This window comes from Aythya ferina (assembly GCF_964211825.1).
Source record: "Aythya ferina genome assembly, chromosome: 7".
Taxonomy (NCBI): Eukaryota; Metazoa; Chordata; class Aves; order Anseriformes; family Anatidae; genus Aythya; species Aythya ferina.
In genome coordinates, this window is record NC_140302.1 from 20,558,181 (window position 1) to 20,576,645 (window position 18,465).

Here is an 18,465-nt window from a genome sequence, read left to right on the forward strand (position 1 = left end):
TCTTGTTTGACTTCCTTAAAAAAAAAAGTAAATAGTCCCTGCATCTTTGCATGCATGTTTTTAAGTAGATATAGTGCTTCAGGAACTGATTGAAAATATGTTTTCCCCTCTGTTTCCTGGAGCATTGTTCTGTCCCCTCTGGTGACTGAACAATTGATCTGCTTATGAAGTTATGAAGATAAACAAAACGAGTTAGCCAGCACTGGTCATTTCTGTTTCCTGCAAGGTATGTTCCCAGTGTCTGGGTAATGGTGCAGAACAAGAAGTGAAGTAGTTGCTTGCAGAGAGGGACAGCAAGTGCAGACATGCCGTGGTTCTTATGGAAAAAATCATCTTCACAAATAAAGCCTACAGCTGGCAAAGTGACACTGACAAGTTACAGTGCTTGTGTGAGAGAAGTCTCATCTGTCTAAAGCTGCAGCTTCTGTCTAAGATAGCTGGTTGCAGATAGAATAGGCATTTCTTGTTATTCCTCTATGGGGTTTCTGTAAATTCACTCCATCTCTGAAATTGATGCTCCAGTGATAAATACTCATTGATGCCCACTCCTGACCACGCTTCATTGCCCAGGACTTTGTTTTGATCAGACTATAAAGTGTGATGGTTAGAAGCCAACTTCACCAGCTGGTGAATGTTCATGGGAGCCCGTGGCATATGTCACTGGGAGGCTGCTCTATGGGGTGTTAGGACTTGAACTGAAAGCAGCATGTAACGTCCCAGTGAAATTGGGCATCGATGTCTCTGCTGGTGGTACTGTTAAGATTGTTCTGCCTCTGCTGAAGCACAGGGGGAGATGCCTTTCTTTCCTAGCAGGACTCCACGTCTTCCTTGGCTGGGACAATTGAAGCTGTCTTGTGTGCTCCACACAGTAAGTACTGACTTGCTGAGAAGCTGGGATTTTTAAATAATAGTAATAAAGCTGTAGGTTTGTATCTTACTAGCTACTCAAGTACTGGCTTTTTGTTTTTGTATGTATGTTTGTATGTAAGGAGAAAAAAGTTAGAAGCTGTATTTTTCTAACAGTGGCAGGGAGGTAGCTAAAGGGCTGGCTGCTCTGTGCAGCTGAGACTTTTTATTTTTGAGTTTATGAATTTTACAGAAGCCAAGATGGGAACCTCAATGAGAGACAGAGCTGCCCGGTGCATGTTCACTGCTCCATAATACACTCCGGCAAGTACAAAGAACCACTCCGTTTATTCTGAAATAAATCAGTACAAAATGTACAGAAAAAGCAGTACAAATTTACAAATATACATCATGTGTTTTTTTGCATTCTTCAATCATCAGGCTTTGTAGTCATCTAGTTTTAAAGTTCCCATTCACAATACTGTCTCCTCTCACCTTCATAACATTGCATCTGAATCCTGCAGTCCATATGGTTACATGATGGTTGGAGCTCTGTCCTTGAGCTCTTTGTCAACTACAATCACCAAATGACGTGTAAGTCCCATTACTCAACTGTTCCTCTAAATCCACCTGGCATCTCAGTAGCCCTTCTTCCCTGGCTCTCTCTCTTCCACGTACCACCACACATTTAACATATTTTTCTAATCGTGAGAATTTGGCAGGTACAAGACAACAGTTGTAAGTATTAGCTGTTTAGCACTATGGGAAGGCTTGAGGTAAATTGCTAATGTAGTTGGTAATACTGCCATCTAAGTCAAAAGTGTTCATGTTATTGACAAAGACTGCATTAGAATTTAAAATGATTAAAAAAAATACGATCATTAAAAATTACTTTTAAAATAAATAAATAATAAATAGGAATAAATAAAGCTGTTTTAAAACCAGTGGATTCTTAACACTCAATCTGCCATTTAAAATAATTTATCTGCATGTTTGGCAGTTTTCAGTGAAGGCATTTCAAATATTCCAGTACAATAAATATCTTCAATAAATATACTATGTTCAGAGCTATTTTCCTCAAGTTTCATATGAAGCATTTAAAAGCAGCAAAAAGAGCAGTCTGGTTTTCATCTCTTCAAAACTTGTTTAGATGGACGCTCTTGTAGGAATTGTCTTTCAGGCTGTTGAATAGCTCTTTGGTGCCGTTCTGCCACTGAAGAACAAGGTCCATAGGGGTTTTCCCTTCCTGGTTAAAATAAGCAGGGGAAGCCAGACTTAATTTCAGCCAGTGAATACTAAGTCCTTTATTCCTCCTGAGATATTCGTACAGTGCATCTGTCTGATGTGAGAGCTTTCTGCACACACAGGGTCAGCTGTACTCTCATCTCAGATCTGGGTCCTTTGGCACTCCAGATCTAGTCCTGTTTCAGTGGCACTAAGCCATGTTAGCAAATACTGTGGCTAGCAGAGCATGCTGGTGTTTCTTTTGATCCAGTCTAAACTGATTGGGAGTACATTTAGGTGAAACCTCAATAAGCTACTCTTCTGTTTAATGGAGAATTCAGGTAAGAGTTCGTGTTGGTTTAATTAGAGAGGTTATGAACCACATCTAAATAAAACAGGAGTAACTTCTATATGCAGACAAAGCCTGAGAGAGTAAGTATTTTGCCTTTGGGACTGTTTTTCCTCGTTTTCATACTCTGGTGAACGATAATGCCTAGAGTGGCCTTGCTTTGTCTTTGCTTGAGCAGAGAGAAGGGGCAGTGCAGATGGTTGCAGGGGCAGGTTTCTTCCTTGTCCCCTCCAGTTTTAATTGATTGCCAATCAAAAGCATTGATCCACGTTGTTAACGTGCACTGTCCCTGCTGCTGTTATTTTTTTTGGATTTGGGGGAGAATGTGGTCTGTTACATCTGGTATTTTGATGTGGTCACGTCTGCTGCTGGTGAAGTGATTATCAGCAAAATCTCGGGTGTTTGTTCTTAAATGGAAGCTGATGCTGTGGGTGTAGCAGAAAGGAGCTCTCGCAGCCCCCCAGGGCTCTCGTTGTCTCTGGTGGCTGGAGCCCAGGAGCTGTACAGACAGCAAGTGTCTGTATGCTTAGATTTCTTTAATATATGATCTGTGTAATTAAAATGTGGTGGTGTTTTTAGCTGCACCTGATGGGTTCTGGTTTTAGAGCAGGTAATGCTTTTTGTGCTGCTCCCTGACCTCCCCCAAGTTACACTTTCTCTGTGTCAGCTCTGCTTTAATTAACTCTGCAGTGATCTAATTAAGTCTGTTCACAATAGTCTCTTCTGGCCTCAAAACCTGTGATACTGCTCCGAATGGGAAGCTCTGCTAAGTGTTTTGAATTACTTACGCAGTTCTTTATGGTCAGGTCCGCCCCATAGAGAATCAGCAGCCGGATCATTTTGTAGCGGTTCAGCCTGACAGCGTCATGCATCGGTGTGTCACCTTCCTAGGGGTGTAAGACACGGGTCAGAGTCCATCCTGCCATCAGTGCCATGGTCCCAACCCCACAGCACCACCAGGAATTTTTGCAGGGCTGTGGAGCTGTAAATGGGGCCAGGAGCTTGGTGCTGCAGGTAAGGAGGTGGTGGCACTTACTCTGTCTCTGGCATTAAGGTCTGCTTCACAGGCAATGAGGTGCTCTGCGCAGTCGTACTGGCCCGTCCTCACAGCGACGTGCAGAGGCGTGCTGAGCAGCTGAGGGGGGTTTGAGAAGGCAGTCAGTGGCACGGAGCAGTGAAGGGCTGATCACGAATGGCCGCCAAAAATGATCCCCTCAGGTAGGGATCAGCTTTCTCTCTCTAAAAAGCATCAGAGCCCCAGAAGAACATACCTTGTCTCTTGCATTTCTGTTTATTCCTTTGTCCAGTAAGAACTTTACAACTTCCAGGTTTCCTCCTCGGCAGGCCCAGTGCAGGGCTGTAGATTGAAGCTATGGCAGGAAAAATAAACGTAATTTAATTCACCGTATTACCAAAAAAATAAATAAGCAAACTTCATCACATTTCTAAATGAATTCAAAGTCATTTTTCTTGCAGTTTAACTTAAAGCATTTCTCTGTGATCATTGTTCCTGTTGTTTCTACTAGCAGCCTCTCTTGCTCAGCCCTTCACCTCCATGATACCAGCCTTTCCTTGCAGCTGGCTGCAGGGGAGCCACCATTTCCTCATCATGTCCTGCTCTGCTCACCACTCCTGCTCTTATGCTACCACCAGCACGGCTGCTGAAGCAAGGGGAAGCGAGGCTGGCCACTGCCAACTGGTTAGCAAGGGGCTAAGCAGAGCTGGGCGTGGAGGATCAAATAAAAACAGCTGCAAAAGCTGTGGATGCTCAGCTGTTCCAGAGGAGCGGAGGCCTCTCCTGAGAGCAGAGTTCAAATCCTGGTGGAGATCGTACATGCTGTGCTGGGCCCTTGATAAACGCGTGGGACCATGGCATCTCCACCAGCTGCTCACAGCCCAGCCTGGTAGCCTGAGCTCAGCAGTCTTGCCATACTTTGGGCCTTACTGTTCTAGGCCGTCTACTGGCCAATGTGCTCCTCCGCTTCCTGCGATTTCCAGCAACAGCTTTGGCAAAGCAAGGCAGACACCACCTCCTGAAACCTCTTCTCAGCAGTGTTATTTTAAGGATAAACTTAAAAGACACTCTAAGGCCTTTTAGTGCTCCTCTCTTGTGTGTTTCTTTTAGCAGTTATAAAAAAATGAGTAATTTTTCTGAAGTATAAGTCAATGGGCATACCATGTCTTTCAGTTCAAGCTGGGCGCCAGCTTCCACCAACTTTTTCACCACCTCTAGATGTCCTTCAGAGCATGCCCTGTGCAATGCAGTGCGCTTGAACTGTCAATTAAAACAGTGCAAAATCAGATATCGAATATGGAACAAAGATCTCTTAAACTTTTCTCTCTGCCTCCCTGGGATGATGGCAAATACATAGTTTATGCTGATTCATTTTCAAGAGCTAATACTTTTGAGACATGAAATCTACTAAATTTTAATAGCATCCTAATAGCAGAGGGCTGCCTACCTGGTATTTCAAAGAGTGTAAGGAATATCAGCAGTGTGACAATCAAATTTAAAATGATGCCTGTTGAGTTCCTCCTTCCAATGTGCTATGCTACATTTTGCAAATGCAGTTTATGCATTATGGAGTATGAGGGCACATGGCATCATTTTTTTTTTATTTTTTTTTTGTAGTTCTGAAGACAAATTTCTTGTCTGTTCATTAGTAGCATTGGAAGACCACCTGTTGCTGAAAATCAGGGTCTCCTAGTCACCAATAGCTTTCTTTGAAATAAATAAATAAATATATCTTCTGAAGTAATATTACTTTGGAGGTTCCCAGTGGCCCCTCTATCACTACAGAACAATATGTCAAACTCCCAGAATTTATTTACTTCTCCCCCACTGTTTTTTTCTCCTCATAAGTGTGGAAACTACAAAATCTAGTGGTAAAAGGTATTTTTGTTCTGTAATAATCTCTTTTATGTAGCAGGTGTGAAGTAAGAAGAGAAGAGTGTACCTCATCACAGACATTTGGATCCCCTTTGTCCGACAAGTATTTTTCAATTACTGGCAACTTATTCTCCAAGGCAGCTCTAAAGAACATGGGTACATCCACTGGTCCTGTCTGATGAAGAGTAATACACAGGTGTTAAATATGAGTTGCACCAAGGCCCAGTGGTCCTTTCCCAGAGGAAGGTACCTCCCATCAGAACTTACAATAACTTCTGGTTTGGGTTCCTTTAAAACGGGAGCTTTCACCTTCTTGCATTTCTTCTTCTTCTTCAGTTGAATAATTTTTTCAAGGTCCTCCAAGCTTTCAAGTTTTGATCTCTCCTCTAGTTTTTTCTTCTTCAGCTGAAACAAAGGAGGGAAGCCAGAAAGTTGAGCTGAGGGTGAACACCTCTGTCCTTCAGAGTGGCAGGACAGTGGGTGCTATTGTTCAGCCAAATCCAGTTCACATTAGGTGAACTTTGAAATAAGTTGTCTTTTGTTGCTGGTGGTTTGTTTTTGTTGTTGTTCTTAACAGTTAGGGCTAATTGGAGTAAGTTTCTAAATTCTGCAGTGTGTATTCTTCTTTCATACACAATTGCACCTATTTCTAAAGGCTTTCTTCAGCTGTATGTTGTGGGATAGCATGAGCTTTTTGGTCCGTATTAGACCAGGAGTCCAAGAAGTACGACAGTCCCTTCTGGCCCAAGAACTTAAGAAATCTCCCGCAGCTTAGGCTTGGAAGTCCCTGCAGTTTTAACTGATTTCCACCACATGTTTTGCTTTCAACCACTTCTCTCATGCAGCCACTGATTTATTATAACATAATCCTCTTTGATAAAAAAAAAATACCCTTAAGTGAAATGCAAGGTTTATGCCAATTTTAGCATTTCAGATGGTAAGTGTTACATTTTGGTAAACTACAGAGAATGTCCCCAGTGTCCTTGAAGGGACAGTTCAATAAATGCTTAAGACTACTTCAGGCCTGTATGTTAAGGCATATTCCTGCATGAAGTGAGTATGGGGCACTGCTAACATCAAAGACCAACGTGTTGCCTTCACTGAAGGCCATGGGGTGTCCGTGGCTTTGGAAGAGTGACTAACAACCAAGGAGTACCTCATGACAAAGTCTATCCTGTGGTATCTGTAAGGGTAAATACGCTGGTGAGACCCTGCCATATTTTTTCAACTAAATTCTGATTTAAGTAAGTTATTTCCCCCTCCTCTTTTTTTCTGCATTTGGGGTTTGATCGTCAATGGCAAACACTCTGTTGGCTGGATAGACTGTGGAAATCAACAGTGAATCCAAAAGATTCTTAGGACATTGTGGTTGTTTTAGAAGAACTCAAAAAAAGATCTGTAGCAAGTAATGGTCCTCTAGTTGAAGGTGAAGGTCAGTAGCTGTATTAATTTTAATATTTTTGAGGCTCACCTTTCCACCTTTCTTTTCCAGAACAAAGTCTTGTTCTCCCTGCTAGTTAAACTTTTTAATTCCCAAATTACTTACATTTTAAAGCCAGTTAGTTGTTGACCCACCACGTAATGTAAAATGTTATAGCTACAGTATTTTTAGAAAAAAGCATCAGTTCTTAAGGCTATGGAGAGAATTGTCATGCTGCAGGAATACAAAATAATATTCTTTTGTACAGCAATATCACTTTAATTTGTATTTTTTTCCCACAAAATGTGCTAGTAAGCACAATGCAGACTTTTTGTAAAAATTGTATTTTTGTGACAGATGAGGCTCCTGGTTTCAGAAAGTGCCCTTACCTCTTCCCTGGCTTGGCTATTTTTGGTGGCAGCTGTTAGGTGTGCAGGCTGAAGGTGTCCTTCTGTCTGCATGCATTCCCCTCACCAGCAGCTGGCAGGCAGGGGTCGTGGGGAAGGGGAGGCCCCTGGGGTTACAGTCAGATTTTAGAGGGGGAGAGTCTGGGGGTCTGCCTCATGGAGACAGTGCCTGCATCCGTAGGCTGCAGGAGCCAGCAGACCTCTGCCTTCAGGAGGCTTCAGAGCAACCTCCTTTGGCAGCGGTCTCCTCAGGGTTGTTTATCTAGCCCACCATGCATGTATTTCTAATTTGGAAAGGGACAAAACTTCACGGGCAGCTGCAGAAAGCACACACAGGATGATAAAAGCCTAAGCAAAAGCCCAAGAGCCTACCTCTGCCTCTAACTTTTTCTCCTTCTGGTAAGCCAAATCTCCTTGGGTCAGTACGTGTTCAGAGACTGTCTTCAGGTCATCCTGCTTCTCTAATCTCACAGCAGCTTCATACTCTCCATTTTTAAAGTCCTCAGGGAGGAAGCTGCCAGTCTCCTTATCATCAGTTTTCTTCCCAGTCACCTGTAAAAGGAAATATAATGCAATATAAGTAGCAGTTTCGTGATGGCAGCAGCCACCCCCTGAGAAGCTGGATTAGCTAGGGGCTCATTACATGTCACTCCTGTCCTGCTCTAGGAGAGTGTGACAGACAGACTGCAGACCTCGCTCGGCCTGTGCCTGGACTGACTGTGTGTGTGTGTGAATAGCTAGGGCAAGCTCGCTTGCAGCCAGACCTTCCACGTCCACACAGCAACTCCCCGAGGGCATCTTCAGGGTTTGGGTCAAGATCCACGAGGCGGCCTCAGTGTAACTCTGTGCTTGACTGGCACCGAGCTGCTGCTGTACTGACAAAAGCCATTGAGCCAGGAAGAGCATCTTTTTTGTTCAGGATTTTCTTGCATTTTCACTTGCCAGCATGTGTCAGACCCCTCAGAAAGAGGCTCTGGTGGAAGGAGCCACCCCGACAGGCGCCAGCACCTTGTGAGTGCAGAGCAGGGGAACCGAGCAGCTAGAGTGGGAGGAGAGGCTTTCTCCCTTGGGACCTTACAGCTTAATTGAAACACATACAGTGCAGTTAAATTGGTCTGCTGAGTAATTTCAAGGCTGATCTTACCCATTGCTGTCAGAACCAAAGTCTCCACTTATAGCACTTAGCAAACAAGCACAAGGCAGTTCCTGTGCTGAAGCTGTGTGATGCTGCCCTCCAGCACAGCTTTGCATAGCTTTTTAAAATATTTTGGATGGTTGATTAAGTATGCTTAAAGAGATAACTTGTTAAACTTAGTGGAGGCTATGGTGTATTTTCAGAGTGGTTCAGTAGATGTATGTGCTCTGGACTGGCTTCCCATTCAATCACCCTTGTATAGCTGTGTTTGTTACAGAGTTTAACACTAGATAAATTCTTGGGGCCTTCCCAAAGATTTTAAGACAGCATTAACTAGTCAGGCTGTATGTGAATTTCATCTCAACACCTGGGAAAAAAAGGAATTCCTGTATAATGTCCCACTGCTTTCCTGGATTGTTCCTGGTTTCCCAGTTTGATCATTTTAAGTCTGAACTCTGCAGTACAAGGGTTCCATGATTTGTGGTCTGGTTTAGATATTATTTTTCAAAAGCTTATTACAAAATGAACAGCAGTGGGCATGATAGTGATGCCTAGTGCTGGTTTACAAGTGGAAGGAAAATGATTTGGTTTCACTGCATTGCTACCTCCTCCCCACTCTTACTGGATTAGAATTAGTCAGAGTGATTGTAAACCTAAGAGCTTTAAAATTTTTTTTTTTTTTAAACGAACCAAGGTCAAAGGAAAATACACAGCTAAATTTTAGTCATTCTGTACTTCCTGGTAAATTATGTTTTGATGCAAAATCCAAATGATTACGTAGCTATACGAGTGATGGGTCCCCTTATGAAGGAACAGTTAAAGTGAGAATATAACATGATAACATTTTATTTTATATACAGGTCTCATGCCTAGAGCAAAGCAGTGCTGGTAGCCTCATTGCTCCACAAAGGTTGCCCCTCTCTGCCTGGTGTAATGACAGTCTAGAAGGAAGCGTAATTATGAGTAAATGAAAGAAGATTGCACCTACCAGGTCTTCTACCTTCATCATCATCATGTCTGCCAGTGTTTGAAGGCTGTACTCCTCTATGGATGAAACTCCCAAGTGCTCAGGCAAGCTCTGCAGGGACCACCACGCCAGCTTAGCTTATATATCTTTGGGAGAACTGTGCTTGAATGAGATAATCTTCCAACCTGGGAATCCAAGTGTGCCCCGTGGACTTGCCAGCTGAGAGGTAGGCTCGCGCTCATTCCAGACATGTTAACTAGCCAGATCTGGTGTCGAGGCAGGGCGGGGGGGCGTCAGTTGGGCGAGGACGCTCGAGCCTCGCAGTCTAACCACACCGCGTATGTGCATCGGAATGAAATGTGAGCTCATCGCTCCTTTGGCAGTGACCACACGGCTCAGCAATGCGAGTCATCCTGTGTTCCCAGTGCCCACTAGGACAGCTGTCTGTTGATAGAGCATTATAACTTCATCTTATTTATTTATTTATTTATTTATTTATTTTTTATTGACATTCAGATGACTGCAAGGGTAAGTGGCTTATGTACAACACCTGTAGTCATACCTTCCTGATAAGTGGATTATGACCCCCTAAGTCTCGGAAAGCCATTCTTTGCATTGCTATTTATTCTTGGATGGTAAACAGTTTTAGGGGAAAGGACTCTTCTCATCATGATGGCAGTTTTCTATATTTGTTGGAAGGAATTCTCTGAACGGATTACTAAACCAGAATGATGTCTCTGGTGCTAAAAGGGCCTATGACATGATAAGTTACAATCAGTGTAAGATCTCAAAACAGCAAGCTTTGCATTTTTCTGGGATGTTGTCAGTGGTCATAAGGAGAATAATGAATTATATCCTATTAGGCCAAATAAAACACAAAACCCAACAACAAGCAAAGAAAGCCTCACCTCTTTTCTCAGGTGATATTTTCATTTGAATATGAGAGAATAAGGGCACAAAGGTGATTGTTCATTTTTGGCTGTTAAGACAGGGTACAGACATAAACAGATGTGTGTTTGGGGAACAAGGAGTTAATGGAGTCCTTTAGGAGAAAAATAAAGGGGCAAGCTTTCCTTGTGTCATGAATCAAAATAGCCTGGAAGCAGGAGAATGAGCTGCAGCAGAAGGCAATTTTAAAAAAGGAAGATGCACTAATCTTTGCACTTGAAGAGTGTGGATAAACGCCAAGGAAATCAGTTCTGTCACTCTGCAACGCTCGGAACCTCTGTCTGGTGAGGTACAAGTCTGGCTGCTGGCACGCAAGTCACCTGGCTGAAATAAATACAAGCACTCAGGTGCTTCAAGTACGAACAACATGTGCTTCACCAAATCAAGATCTAACTATCTTGGGTGTTGTTTATCTCATTATCATCATTAGCATGCTATGTTCATGACACTGACCTTTCAAGGTGTCTCTCCTCTGAACTATCTACCAGTAATCTGAGTACTTCCAAACTTGTCTTGTAGTGCCCATCATACCTATGCCCTCCCTTTCCCTGAAATGAAGCTGGATATCAGGTGGTTCCTTTACCACTCAGAATATATATGACATTACAGGATGAGCCCCAGAACTAAAATAGAGTATGTGCCAGCAAGAGAACCTTTCAGAACATATTTTTCCAAACCCAAGTAGAGCCAGGATATCATTCCGTGAGAGTGGTGTGTCCTGAATCACACTGCAGGGCTTTTTCTCACAGCAGTGCTGCTCCTGCTACATCTCTCTGTGATAAGAGGTAGCTCTGCTTGTCTTTTTCTTGTTTCCACATGTGCAGTAACAAGTTATCTCACTTTGCTTCATTCTGTGACTCTTATCTGGGGGATAGCCTTGAAATCCACAGCCCTAATAGGATGGCTGCAAAGATCGTTCCTTGTTTAGTGGAAACAGATCACAGCAGAGAACTGACATGGGAAGAGAGAGGTAGGGCTTGCTACAAGTTTTCCTGAAGAATAAAAACTGTAAGAAGCTACAAGCTACCTCAGGCCCTGTTATATTTGAATACTGCTTTTCTTTCTCCTTTAAAAACAAAACAAAACAAACAAACAACAACAACAACAACAACAACAAAAAACAAACACCAACCTGGTGTATATAAAACTGAGTCAGCAAAACCTGACCAAGAAGGTGTAAGTGGGTAAATCTTTCTCTGCAAATGGTAGGTGAATCCATACCCCACATGAGCTTTACAGGAAACCTTGGTGTTCTGAGGGGAAACACAAATCCACTTCTCGGATCATGAGTCTACTCTACGCTGCCAAAAGCCAATAATTAAAGCTTCCACTCCCTGCTGACTAAAGAGAACAACGAGGATTAAGAGTGAATCTTCCCTGAAGATCCTGAATTTCTGTGTAAAAAAATGGCACACACAAAACCACTTTGAATAAAGGCAGCAACCTAAATTAACCAAACAGTAAATGATTTTAAGCTAAATGTCACATTAAGCAGGTTAATCATTCTGAGATAGTGAAAATGCACAGATTCAAATCAGCTAAGACTCTAGCCTGGATGCTTATCACTAATGCTTAATATTGGAGGGCAAAGTAGCTTTCAGCCTTGTGCAGGACTATAACCACTTAGTCACCTTTCAACAAGTGACTTCTCACATCTCCGTTAAGGTGGTAATAGCAGACAGTCAGTGGGAGATGCATAATGGGGATCTGGAAAACACTTTCTTGTCTGCTAAAGAATAAGGGCAGAGCAATGATCTGCAAGATGTAAAGCGACCGATATTGTCTCAAAAAACTTCAGAGAGAAAAACAAAAAAGGACAGCAGTCACAGCATGGCGGAGAGGAAGCTACAAGGCACAGCCTGTTCTCTGCTATCAAAGGAGAGATTGTCAGGGTAGTGTAAAGAATGTTTGTAAGCAATTTTTTAGAGAGGTTAATAGTAGAGGGAATGCATTATGTGTGATACAAATGATATTGCCACCTCCTGTCAAGTGTATTACCATCATGTTTTCAGTGCCGTCACTGCTGTACTCAGCTGCCTTACATTTTCCAGCCCTCTGCCCTTGGCTCCGTCCTTGCACCCAAAGATGTTGCCCTATGCAGCGCCGCTGTGCCTGGCTGTACCTGCTGCCAAAGAGGCAAAGGTAGGAAAACAGCAGTGGCTGGGAAATGATTATGCACTGCAGAGGGTGTGAATCCAGCAAACCTTTTTCCATGAATGTGCAGTCATGGATGAATGCATACCCAAGATACAGCTAAGGCAGGGTAACCCATAGATTTCTCCTGTGTTAGGGATCTGTTGGTGTGCAATGGCTTGTTTCTTTCTCTGTATGACCATCCACATGTTGCATATATTCACACACACAACAGAGCAGTAAATCACAGGATATTGCAAGAGCTGAATTTGCTTCCTCCTTATTTTTAACCATTTGTTTTCCATGAAAGGCACAAAATATTTGTCTAATATAAACTCTGATATTTATTGTCACAAAGCATAATATGAAAATTACATCATTCAATGCCCTAATTTTTTCAACACATTGGTATGTATGTATGTCTGTTTTATCTAAAGTGATCAGGGAATTATTACATCATTTGTTTAAAATGACTTATAGCCTTCTCATCAATTTCTGTTTTTGTGTATAAACTGCTAAAGAGAAAGATTGTCTCCTTAGAAAAACAAAACAAAACAACAACAAAAAACCTACTTCCCCTAGGAATGTAAAGTTAGCTTTTAACTACAAAATTAGAGTATAATAAATTATTAAATTAACAGCAGGATGTTGTTATAAGTTCCATTTGTTCATATCACTTGTTAAAGAAATAAAGTCACAGTCTGGCAGGTTGTTGGTCTGGGCAGCACAGTCCTCTGGTGTGAAACTCAAACCAGCAGTGAGTCATTAGTTGCATCACTTACTGTAGGGTTTAAAAAAAAACCCTCCTCAGTTGACATGTGGGCTGGGGTTTTCACACAATAGGAAAAAAAATGCAATGATTTGTATTTAAAAAACAAGGGATTTGAACGTATCTGAGGCCTTGAGCTTTATCATGATGGCATTTGTACAAAACCTGTGAAATAGCTAATTCACCAGAATGGCTCTCAGTTAAGTGAGTGGAGTGAAAGGCACCAGAAGGGTTATTACTTGTGGTCAAAGGGGTTTATCTGCTGGATACTTACTTGACTGTCACAGTCAGCAATGTAGGTCAAGGTTCTGCTTATCCAGCACACCTGTGCCATTGTTCTGTTCACCTAACTTCTGACTACCTCTTTTTGTGCTCAAGTAAGGACAATATTCCCTCAGCTGTAGCAACAAGGCTTGTTTGTGTCAATATGGAGTTGTCTAAAATGTTTCTCTCATTCCTAAATACTGCAGAACAACTTTAATAAAAAGTTATCATCAGTGTGATAAGAGCATACCTTCAAATCCTGGTCACCTGGTCATAATCCAGCAGGTACCTGCAGTGGCAACTGCAACAAAGCATACCCAGGGCTTTAGACTGGCAGCAAGGGAGAATTCGCCTTTGCTTCAGTGACATTTTTTTTGTTTTCCCTCAGTGTTTTATTTTGAAATATTGTCTATCTTAAAGCTTCCTGTTACTGAATCTTTACCTCTGCCTGACAGTCTGTAAGTACTGCTATCCCAGTAGTACGATGCCTGTTTGCTGTGTAAATGTAAGGGGATGTTAGTCTGGGGGAAACATCCCTCAGAAGTACTTCACAGCATGCACAAAACTCCTCCTTGTTGATGCAGAAGAAAATACAGGTCCTGGCTTTACTCCTGTCCACTCACATAGCACCCACAGCAGCTCAGGAGGTACAGGAGGGCTCCATCGGGCAGCTCTGCCAGACTTAGTGGGCTGATCCTGGGGAGCAATGGTGGCTTCAGCTCTGGGAACAGCACTCTGCAAAGTTTTGTGCCAGGCTTCTTAAGACAAATAACATTTTTGCTTTCTCTGGAGAACCTCATAGTCAAAGGCTTGTGCTTCAACCCTGAGATGACATTTGCAATGCTCTTTTGAATGCTCTCCAGGGTTTTTACTCTTTTAAGTCTGGGCATGGTATCCTGCTAACATCTACTTCTCCCTGAATGCCTTGAAGAATTGCATCCAACTGTTTCATTTCCCTGCAGCAATACGTTACAGCACACATTGAGGTATTTACCTAACAGGTCTCTCAAATCTCTCTCCAATCAGAATCAACCAAGTTATAGTCACAACATGCTCTAGCAGAAAGGACCTTGGGAGGTCATCTAGTCCAAACTTCTGCTCAAAATGTGCCTGAGTATACTCATAGTGATTTATTATTTTTTTTTCAATAATAATTTGAAACTTTTCCTCTTTCAATTAATGATGATGGTCTCATTCTCCTCCCTTAGACCTCTATAAAGAGTCTGGCTCTGCCTTCTTTGTAACTTCCTCATATGGTGCTACTAGGTTTCTGGGACCTTCTCTTCTCCTGGCTGTACAAGTTCAATTTGTACAGCCACTTCTTTCACATTAAGTGTTCCAGCCCCTGACCATCTTGGGATTGATTTTACCACATTGTTTGGACACGTGACGAAAATACCCAATGATGTTGGACCAGGAACTGATCCTTGTGGGAATCTGCTAGAAATAGTTCCACTCATTTACTCCGTGCACATAGAGACTGACACGCTGTCAGGGAGCTTGTTCTTAGTTCTTCCAAAGTACATCTTTTTAATTCCATATAATGTGTGCTTTTTAATCATACCAACATATGCTATGAAGTGAAATGCTTTGCCAAGACTCAAGTAAACTGCATTAACATGAATGTGACTTTCAACCAGATCTGTCATCCTGTGGAAAAAGGCATGTTTAACAAAGCCTGCTTTGCATCTGACCATGCAGACGATGTTCACTACATTTACAGAGGTCTGATTCCTTTTTGATAAACCTTTAGTCCATCCTTTCTGCTCTTTTCCCAGAATTGCAGCAGGTAAGTCATCCTGTCATCTTCTTTCATAATTTTCAGCCATTTGAAATGCCTTGGGAGAGGGAAGGGAAGGGAAGGGAAGGGAAGGGAAGGGGAGGGGAGGGGAGGGGAGGGGAGGGGAGGGGAGGGGAGGGGAGGGGAGGGGAGGGGAGGAGAAAAAAGAGAAGATACCCATCACTGGAGCTGGCCTGTGAGAGCTTTGGATGCAAACCACTTAGAAGCTCTACCTCAGGAGATTCCTATATTTTGTGAATAGAAGAGAGCTCAGGGAGTCATAGCAAGAGAACTGGGTGTATTTTCCTTAAACATGTGAGAATAGTTTGGTAGAAGATTGTTTGTGTAATGTCTTTGCAAAACAATAGTATGTCTAGACACTGGCCTAAGATATGCATTCAGGTATAGCAGCTTCTCTCTTTCTTGTTGTTTGAAACATTTCCCCTGAAACATTATGAACAGGTTGAAGAGATTTTTTTTTTTTTTTGGTGTTACCTGGAAAAAAGCTTTTTTTTTTTTTTTTTTAATATATTGCAATTAAAATATAAATGTATAAATGTGCTTCACATTAAAGTTGCTGAAAAGCTTTTTCCCCCCATTTCATGGGACGAGGTTTCACTGGCAGTGAGATACTGTTGGATATGCATGCAAGCTATTTTCAACAAATATCTGCTTTGATTGCCGTAATACCACTGACAGTAGAAAAGCATTGATGCAACTTTGGAATTACATTACTTCAAGTTACGTTGGTTGTCCTCTTGGGGCTAGAGGGTAAGTATTTCTGTGACTGCAAACACAGATAGAAGAACTGATTTTCTCCTTTTTATTGATTTGCTACAGATAGAGTGCATATGCTAAAAATGCAATTTGAATTTAAATTTAGAGAAGTCTAAATAAAGAAAAAAATGACAAAAAAAACCCTAGTACCCTTTTCTCTGAAGTATCATAATCGGAGAAAAATTTATGTCAGATGATGAACTGGGAGAAAACCCTGTGCCCTCTGTAACACAAAGAAGCGTTAAAGGAATCTGTTATGACACTTTGTCATGGATTTCTGTATTCTGTTTTATTTCAGGAGAAAATGCAGGGAATGCATGAAAGAGGAAGAAAGAGGAGCAACTGATCTAAATTGGTTTCTCTGGGCCTGCAAACTGCAATGTATTAATCTGCAGACACTATTTTTAGTTAGTTGCTATTTCACAAGAGAAAATACCAAATATTTCTCCCATAGCTATTTTCTCTCACTAAAGGCATCTTCACACCAAATACAGTTGGATAGGGAGAATGTGGTGTAGGCCTTTGTCCCTCAGTATCTGTGGCTGTCCATGGTAAGGTATGCACAATGCCAGTTGACAGCACCTAGACAGCTATTGCTGAGGCTGAGCTAAGCCTATACTCTGCCCATATACTCTGCCCGTACTAAGCCCTAACTCACACCCTGTGCAAATTTTCTATGAGGTTTGCTTTTTTTGTGTGTTTTTTTTTTTTTTTTTTTTTTTTTTTTCAGACCATCCGCGTGCCAGGATGAGTGCAGGGGCATGCTGTTCCCCATAATGTGACAGAAACCAGGAGAGCCCCCCCTTTTCCTCCCATGGGGCATCGATGAGGAGGATACAGAACAGCCTTAATACAAATGAAACACTGAATTTCATGGTGAAGAAATGTAGAAACAGACATATCCCTTCCTTTTCCTGAGGGATAGAAGAAAAAGAATCAAGATACTGAGAGCAGTGAAGCACATTTTTGTTTATCTGCACCTGCCTTTTCAGACAGACAAAGGTTCTCGCTAGGTGACTGCCTGTGATGTTCCCATCCAAAGAAAAAGAAGAGGCCACTGCCTTCTCTGATGCTCTGATCCAGACCACTGTATTGTCTTTTTTTCAAGTGGGTGGCCATGCAATTATGCTGAGTAATCCAATGCTTTTATATTGCATTGCATTCTAAAGAGAGGAAAGGGCATTGATTTCCTGTTTCACAGCAGGAGTAGGAGGACTGGTCTGGAGGAAATCAGAAATCACCCAGACCTTTGCTAAGAAACTGCAGCCTGTGAAATGTAGCAGAGTTCTACGTGCTTTTTACTGCAATGGTCATTTCATTTTTGAGTGCCACTGCCATTCACTGCTTCTGTCCCAGAACAACCATAGAGACTCCAACAGTGAATTTGTGGTAACACCCCTAGTAAAACCTAAAGAAACGGATCCCAAGAACATGCATCCGTGCTTCCCTCAGCTTAATGCCTCAGGTTTCATGGAAAATTGTATAGCTCAGCACTGAAGTTGGAAACAGTGCTGCTTTCACCAGAGGTTTGTAAAGGAGGAAGAGTACAACCATAACAGTCATAAAATGTTGATGAGAAGATGAAAGCATCTTCTTGTTGAAAACGAATGTTTGGTAAAATGAGCTCTCAAGTATTGCAGTATCTTTAACGGGTATATATAAAGCTGTGAAGCAGACCTCCAGCCTGTTGAACCAAGTGAATTAGTTACAAGTAAACTATTAGAACTGTCAGTGCCACTTGATTGAGAAAGTAAAGACAACTATTAAACACATTCTGCAAGTGCAGGTAACTTTCTACTTATGATTTGCGCAACCAGGAACTAGTGGGAGAAAATGGTAGCTTTTACATTAAGATGAAAAATGTGTAGATGAAGCAGTTCCTGGATATGAAATCACAAGGCTGTAAAACAAGATTTTACTTTTACTGTCTGGACCTATTTTTCAGAAATGTGGAATAGTCATGTGAAGATGGTCTTACCAAAGACAGAATTACTAGAATTACAGAATTACTGCAGTGTTAAAACGCTCAGATTTAGAGAAGTCCTATCCTTTCTGCTCTGAAGTTAACGTCACGCATGTGTAAATACTTCTGCAGCCCCAAAGTCACTGAAGAACGTGTGTTGGGTGACTCGTTTTCTGATGCTGGAAGGGAACAGTCAGAATGCTTCTTCCTACACAGGCTGCAAGTTAACTAAAAAAGCAACCTTCACATTTCAGATAAGATGATGGAAGGATATTCACATTTGTAGTAACTTCTGACTTTATTGCTTAATTTTCCACTGACCTTTCAAAGAACTGCTTTTTTTACTGAGCTCTAAACAGTAGTGTGCATGTGTTCATTATGTCCTAGGGCAAGAAAAGGTTCTAGAAAATAGATGAAAGCAAATCCAATTTTGCTTTCCTCTTCTTTATTACAGAATTCTTGGTGCATGCATAAAAATAAAGATTGTGTATTTATATGCTGTCTCGTTGTAACAGAAGGAAGACAATGAAAAAGTTGTCTTTATCCCTGAGTAGCAGAAGTAATTCATAAATAAAACTAGGAAAAAAAAAAAA

At 41.8% G+C, this 18,465-nt stretch overlaps 1 protein-coding gene and 1 long non-coding RNA gene across 3 annotated transcripts; one reads left to right on the forward strand and one right to left on the reverse strand.

Annotated features, from left to right (window-relative positions):
* Positions 1 to 1,175: 1,175 nt before the first annotated feature.
* ANKRD1 (ankyrin repeat domain 1) lies at positions 1,176 to 9,409 on the reverse strand. The gene is made up of 9 exons (XM_084525664.1): positions 9,260 to 9,409; positions 7,509 to 7,688; positions 5,577 to 5,714; positions 5,377 to 5,484; positions 4,596 to 4,694; positions 3,691 to 3,789; positions 3,456 to 3,554; positions 3,208 to 3,306; positions 1,176 to 2,092 (listed from the first exon to the last, which is right to left on the reverse strand). The coding sequence occupies exons 1-9, from the start codon at positions 9,284 to 9,286 to the stop codon at positions 1,982 to 1,984; spliced, it is 960 nt and encodes a 319-aa protein (XP_084381790.1). The 5' UTR covers positions 9,287 to 9,409; the 3' UTR covers positions 1,176 to 1,981.
* Positions 9,410 to 14,597: 5,188 nt separating this feature from the next.
* On the forward strand, positions 14,598 to 18,465 carry LOC311440050. 2 transcript variants are annotated; one of them, XR_014695180.1, is made up of 3 exons: positions 14,598 to 15,141; positions 15,745 to 15,903; positions 16,640 to 18,465. It is a non-coding gene; the product is annotated as an uncharacterized lncRNA (long non-coding RNA). The 2 variants fall into 2 exon arrangements; XR_014695181.1 differs by lacking the exon at positions 16,640 to 18,465 and adding an exon at positions 16,208 to 16,538.

Excerpts from the sequence above, each read along its gene's own strand:
- ANKRD1 (XM_084525664.1), bottom strand. The coding sequence starts at position 9,286 with ATGATGATGATGAAGGTAGAAGACCTG. Across the intron at positions 7,689-9,259 it reads TGATGAAGGTAGAAGACCTG|GTGACTGGGAAGAAAACTGA; the intron begins GTAGGTGCAATC and ends TTCCTTTTACAG. Across the intron at positions 3,555-3,690 it reads ACAGAAATGCAAGAGACAAG|CTGCTCAGCACGCCTCTGCA; the intron begins GTATGTTCTTCT and ends AACCCCCCTCAG.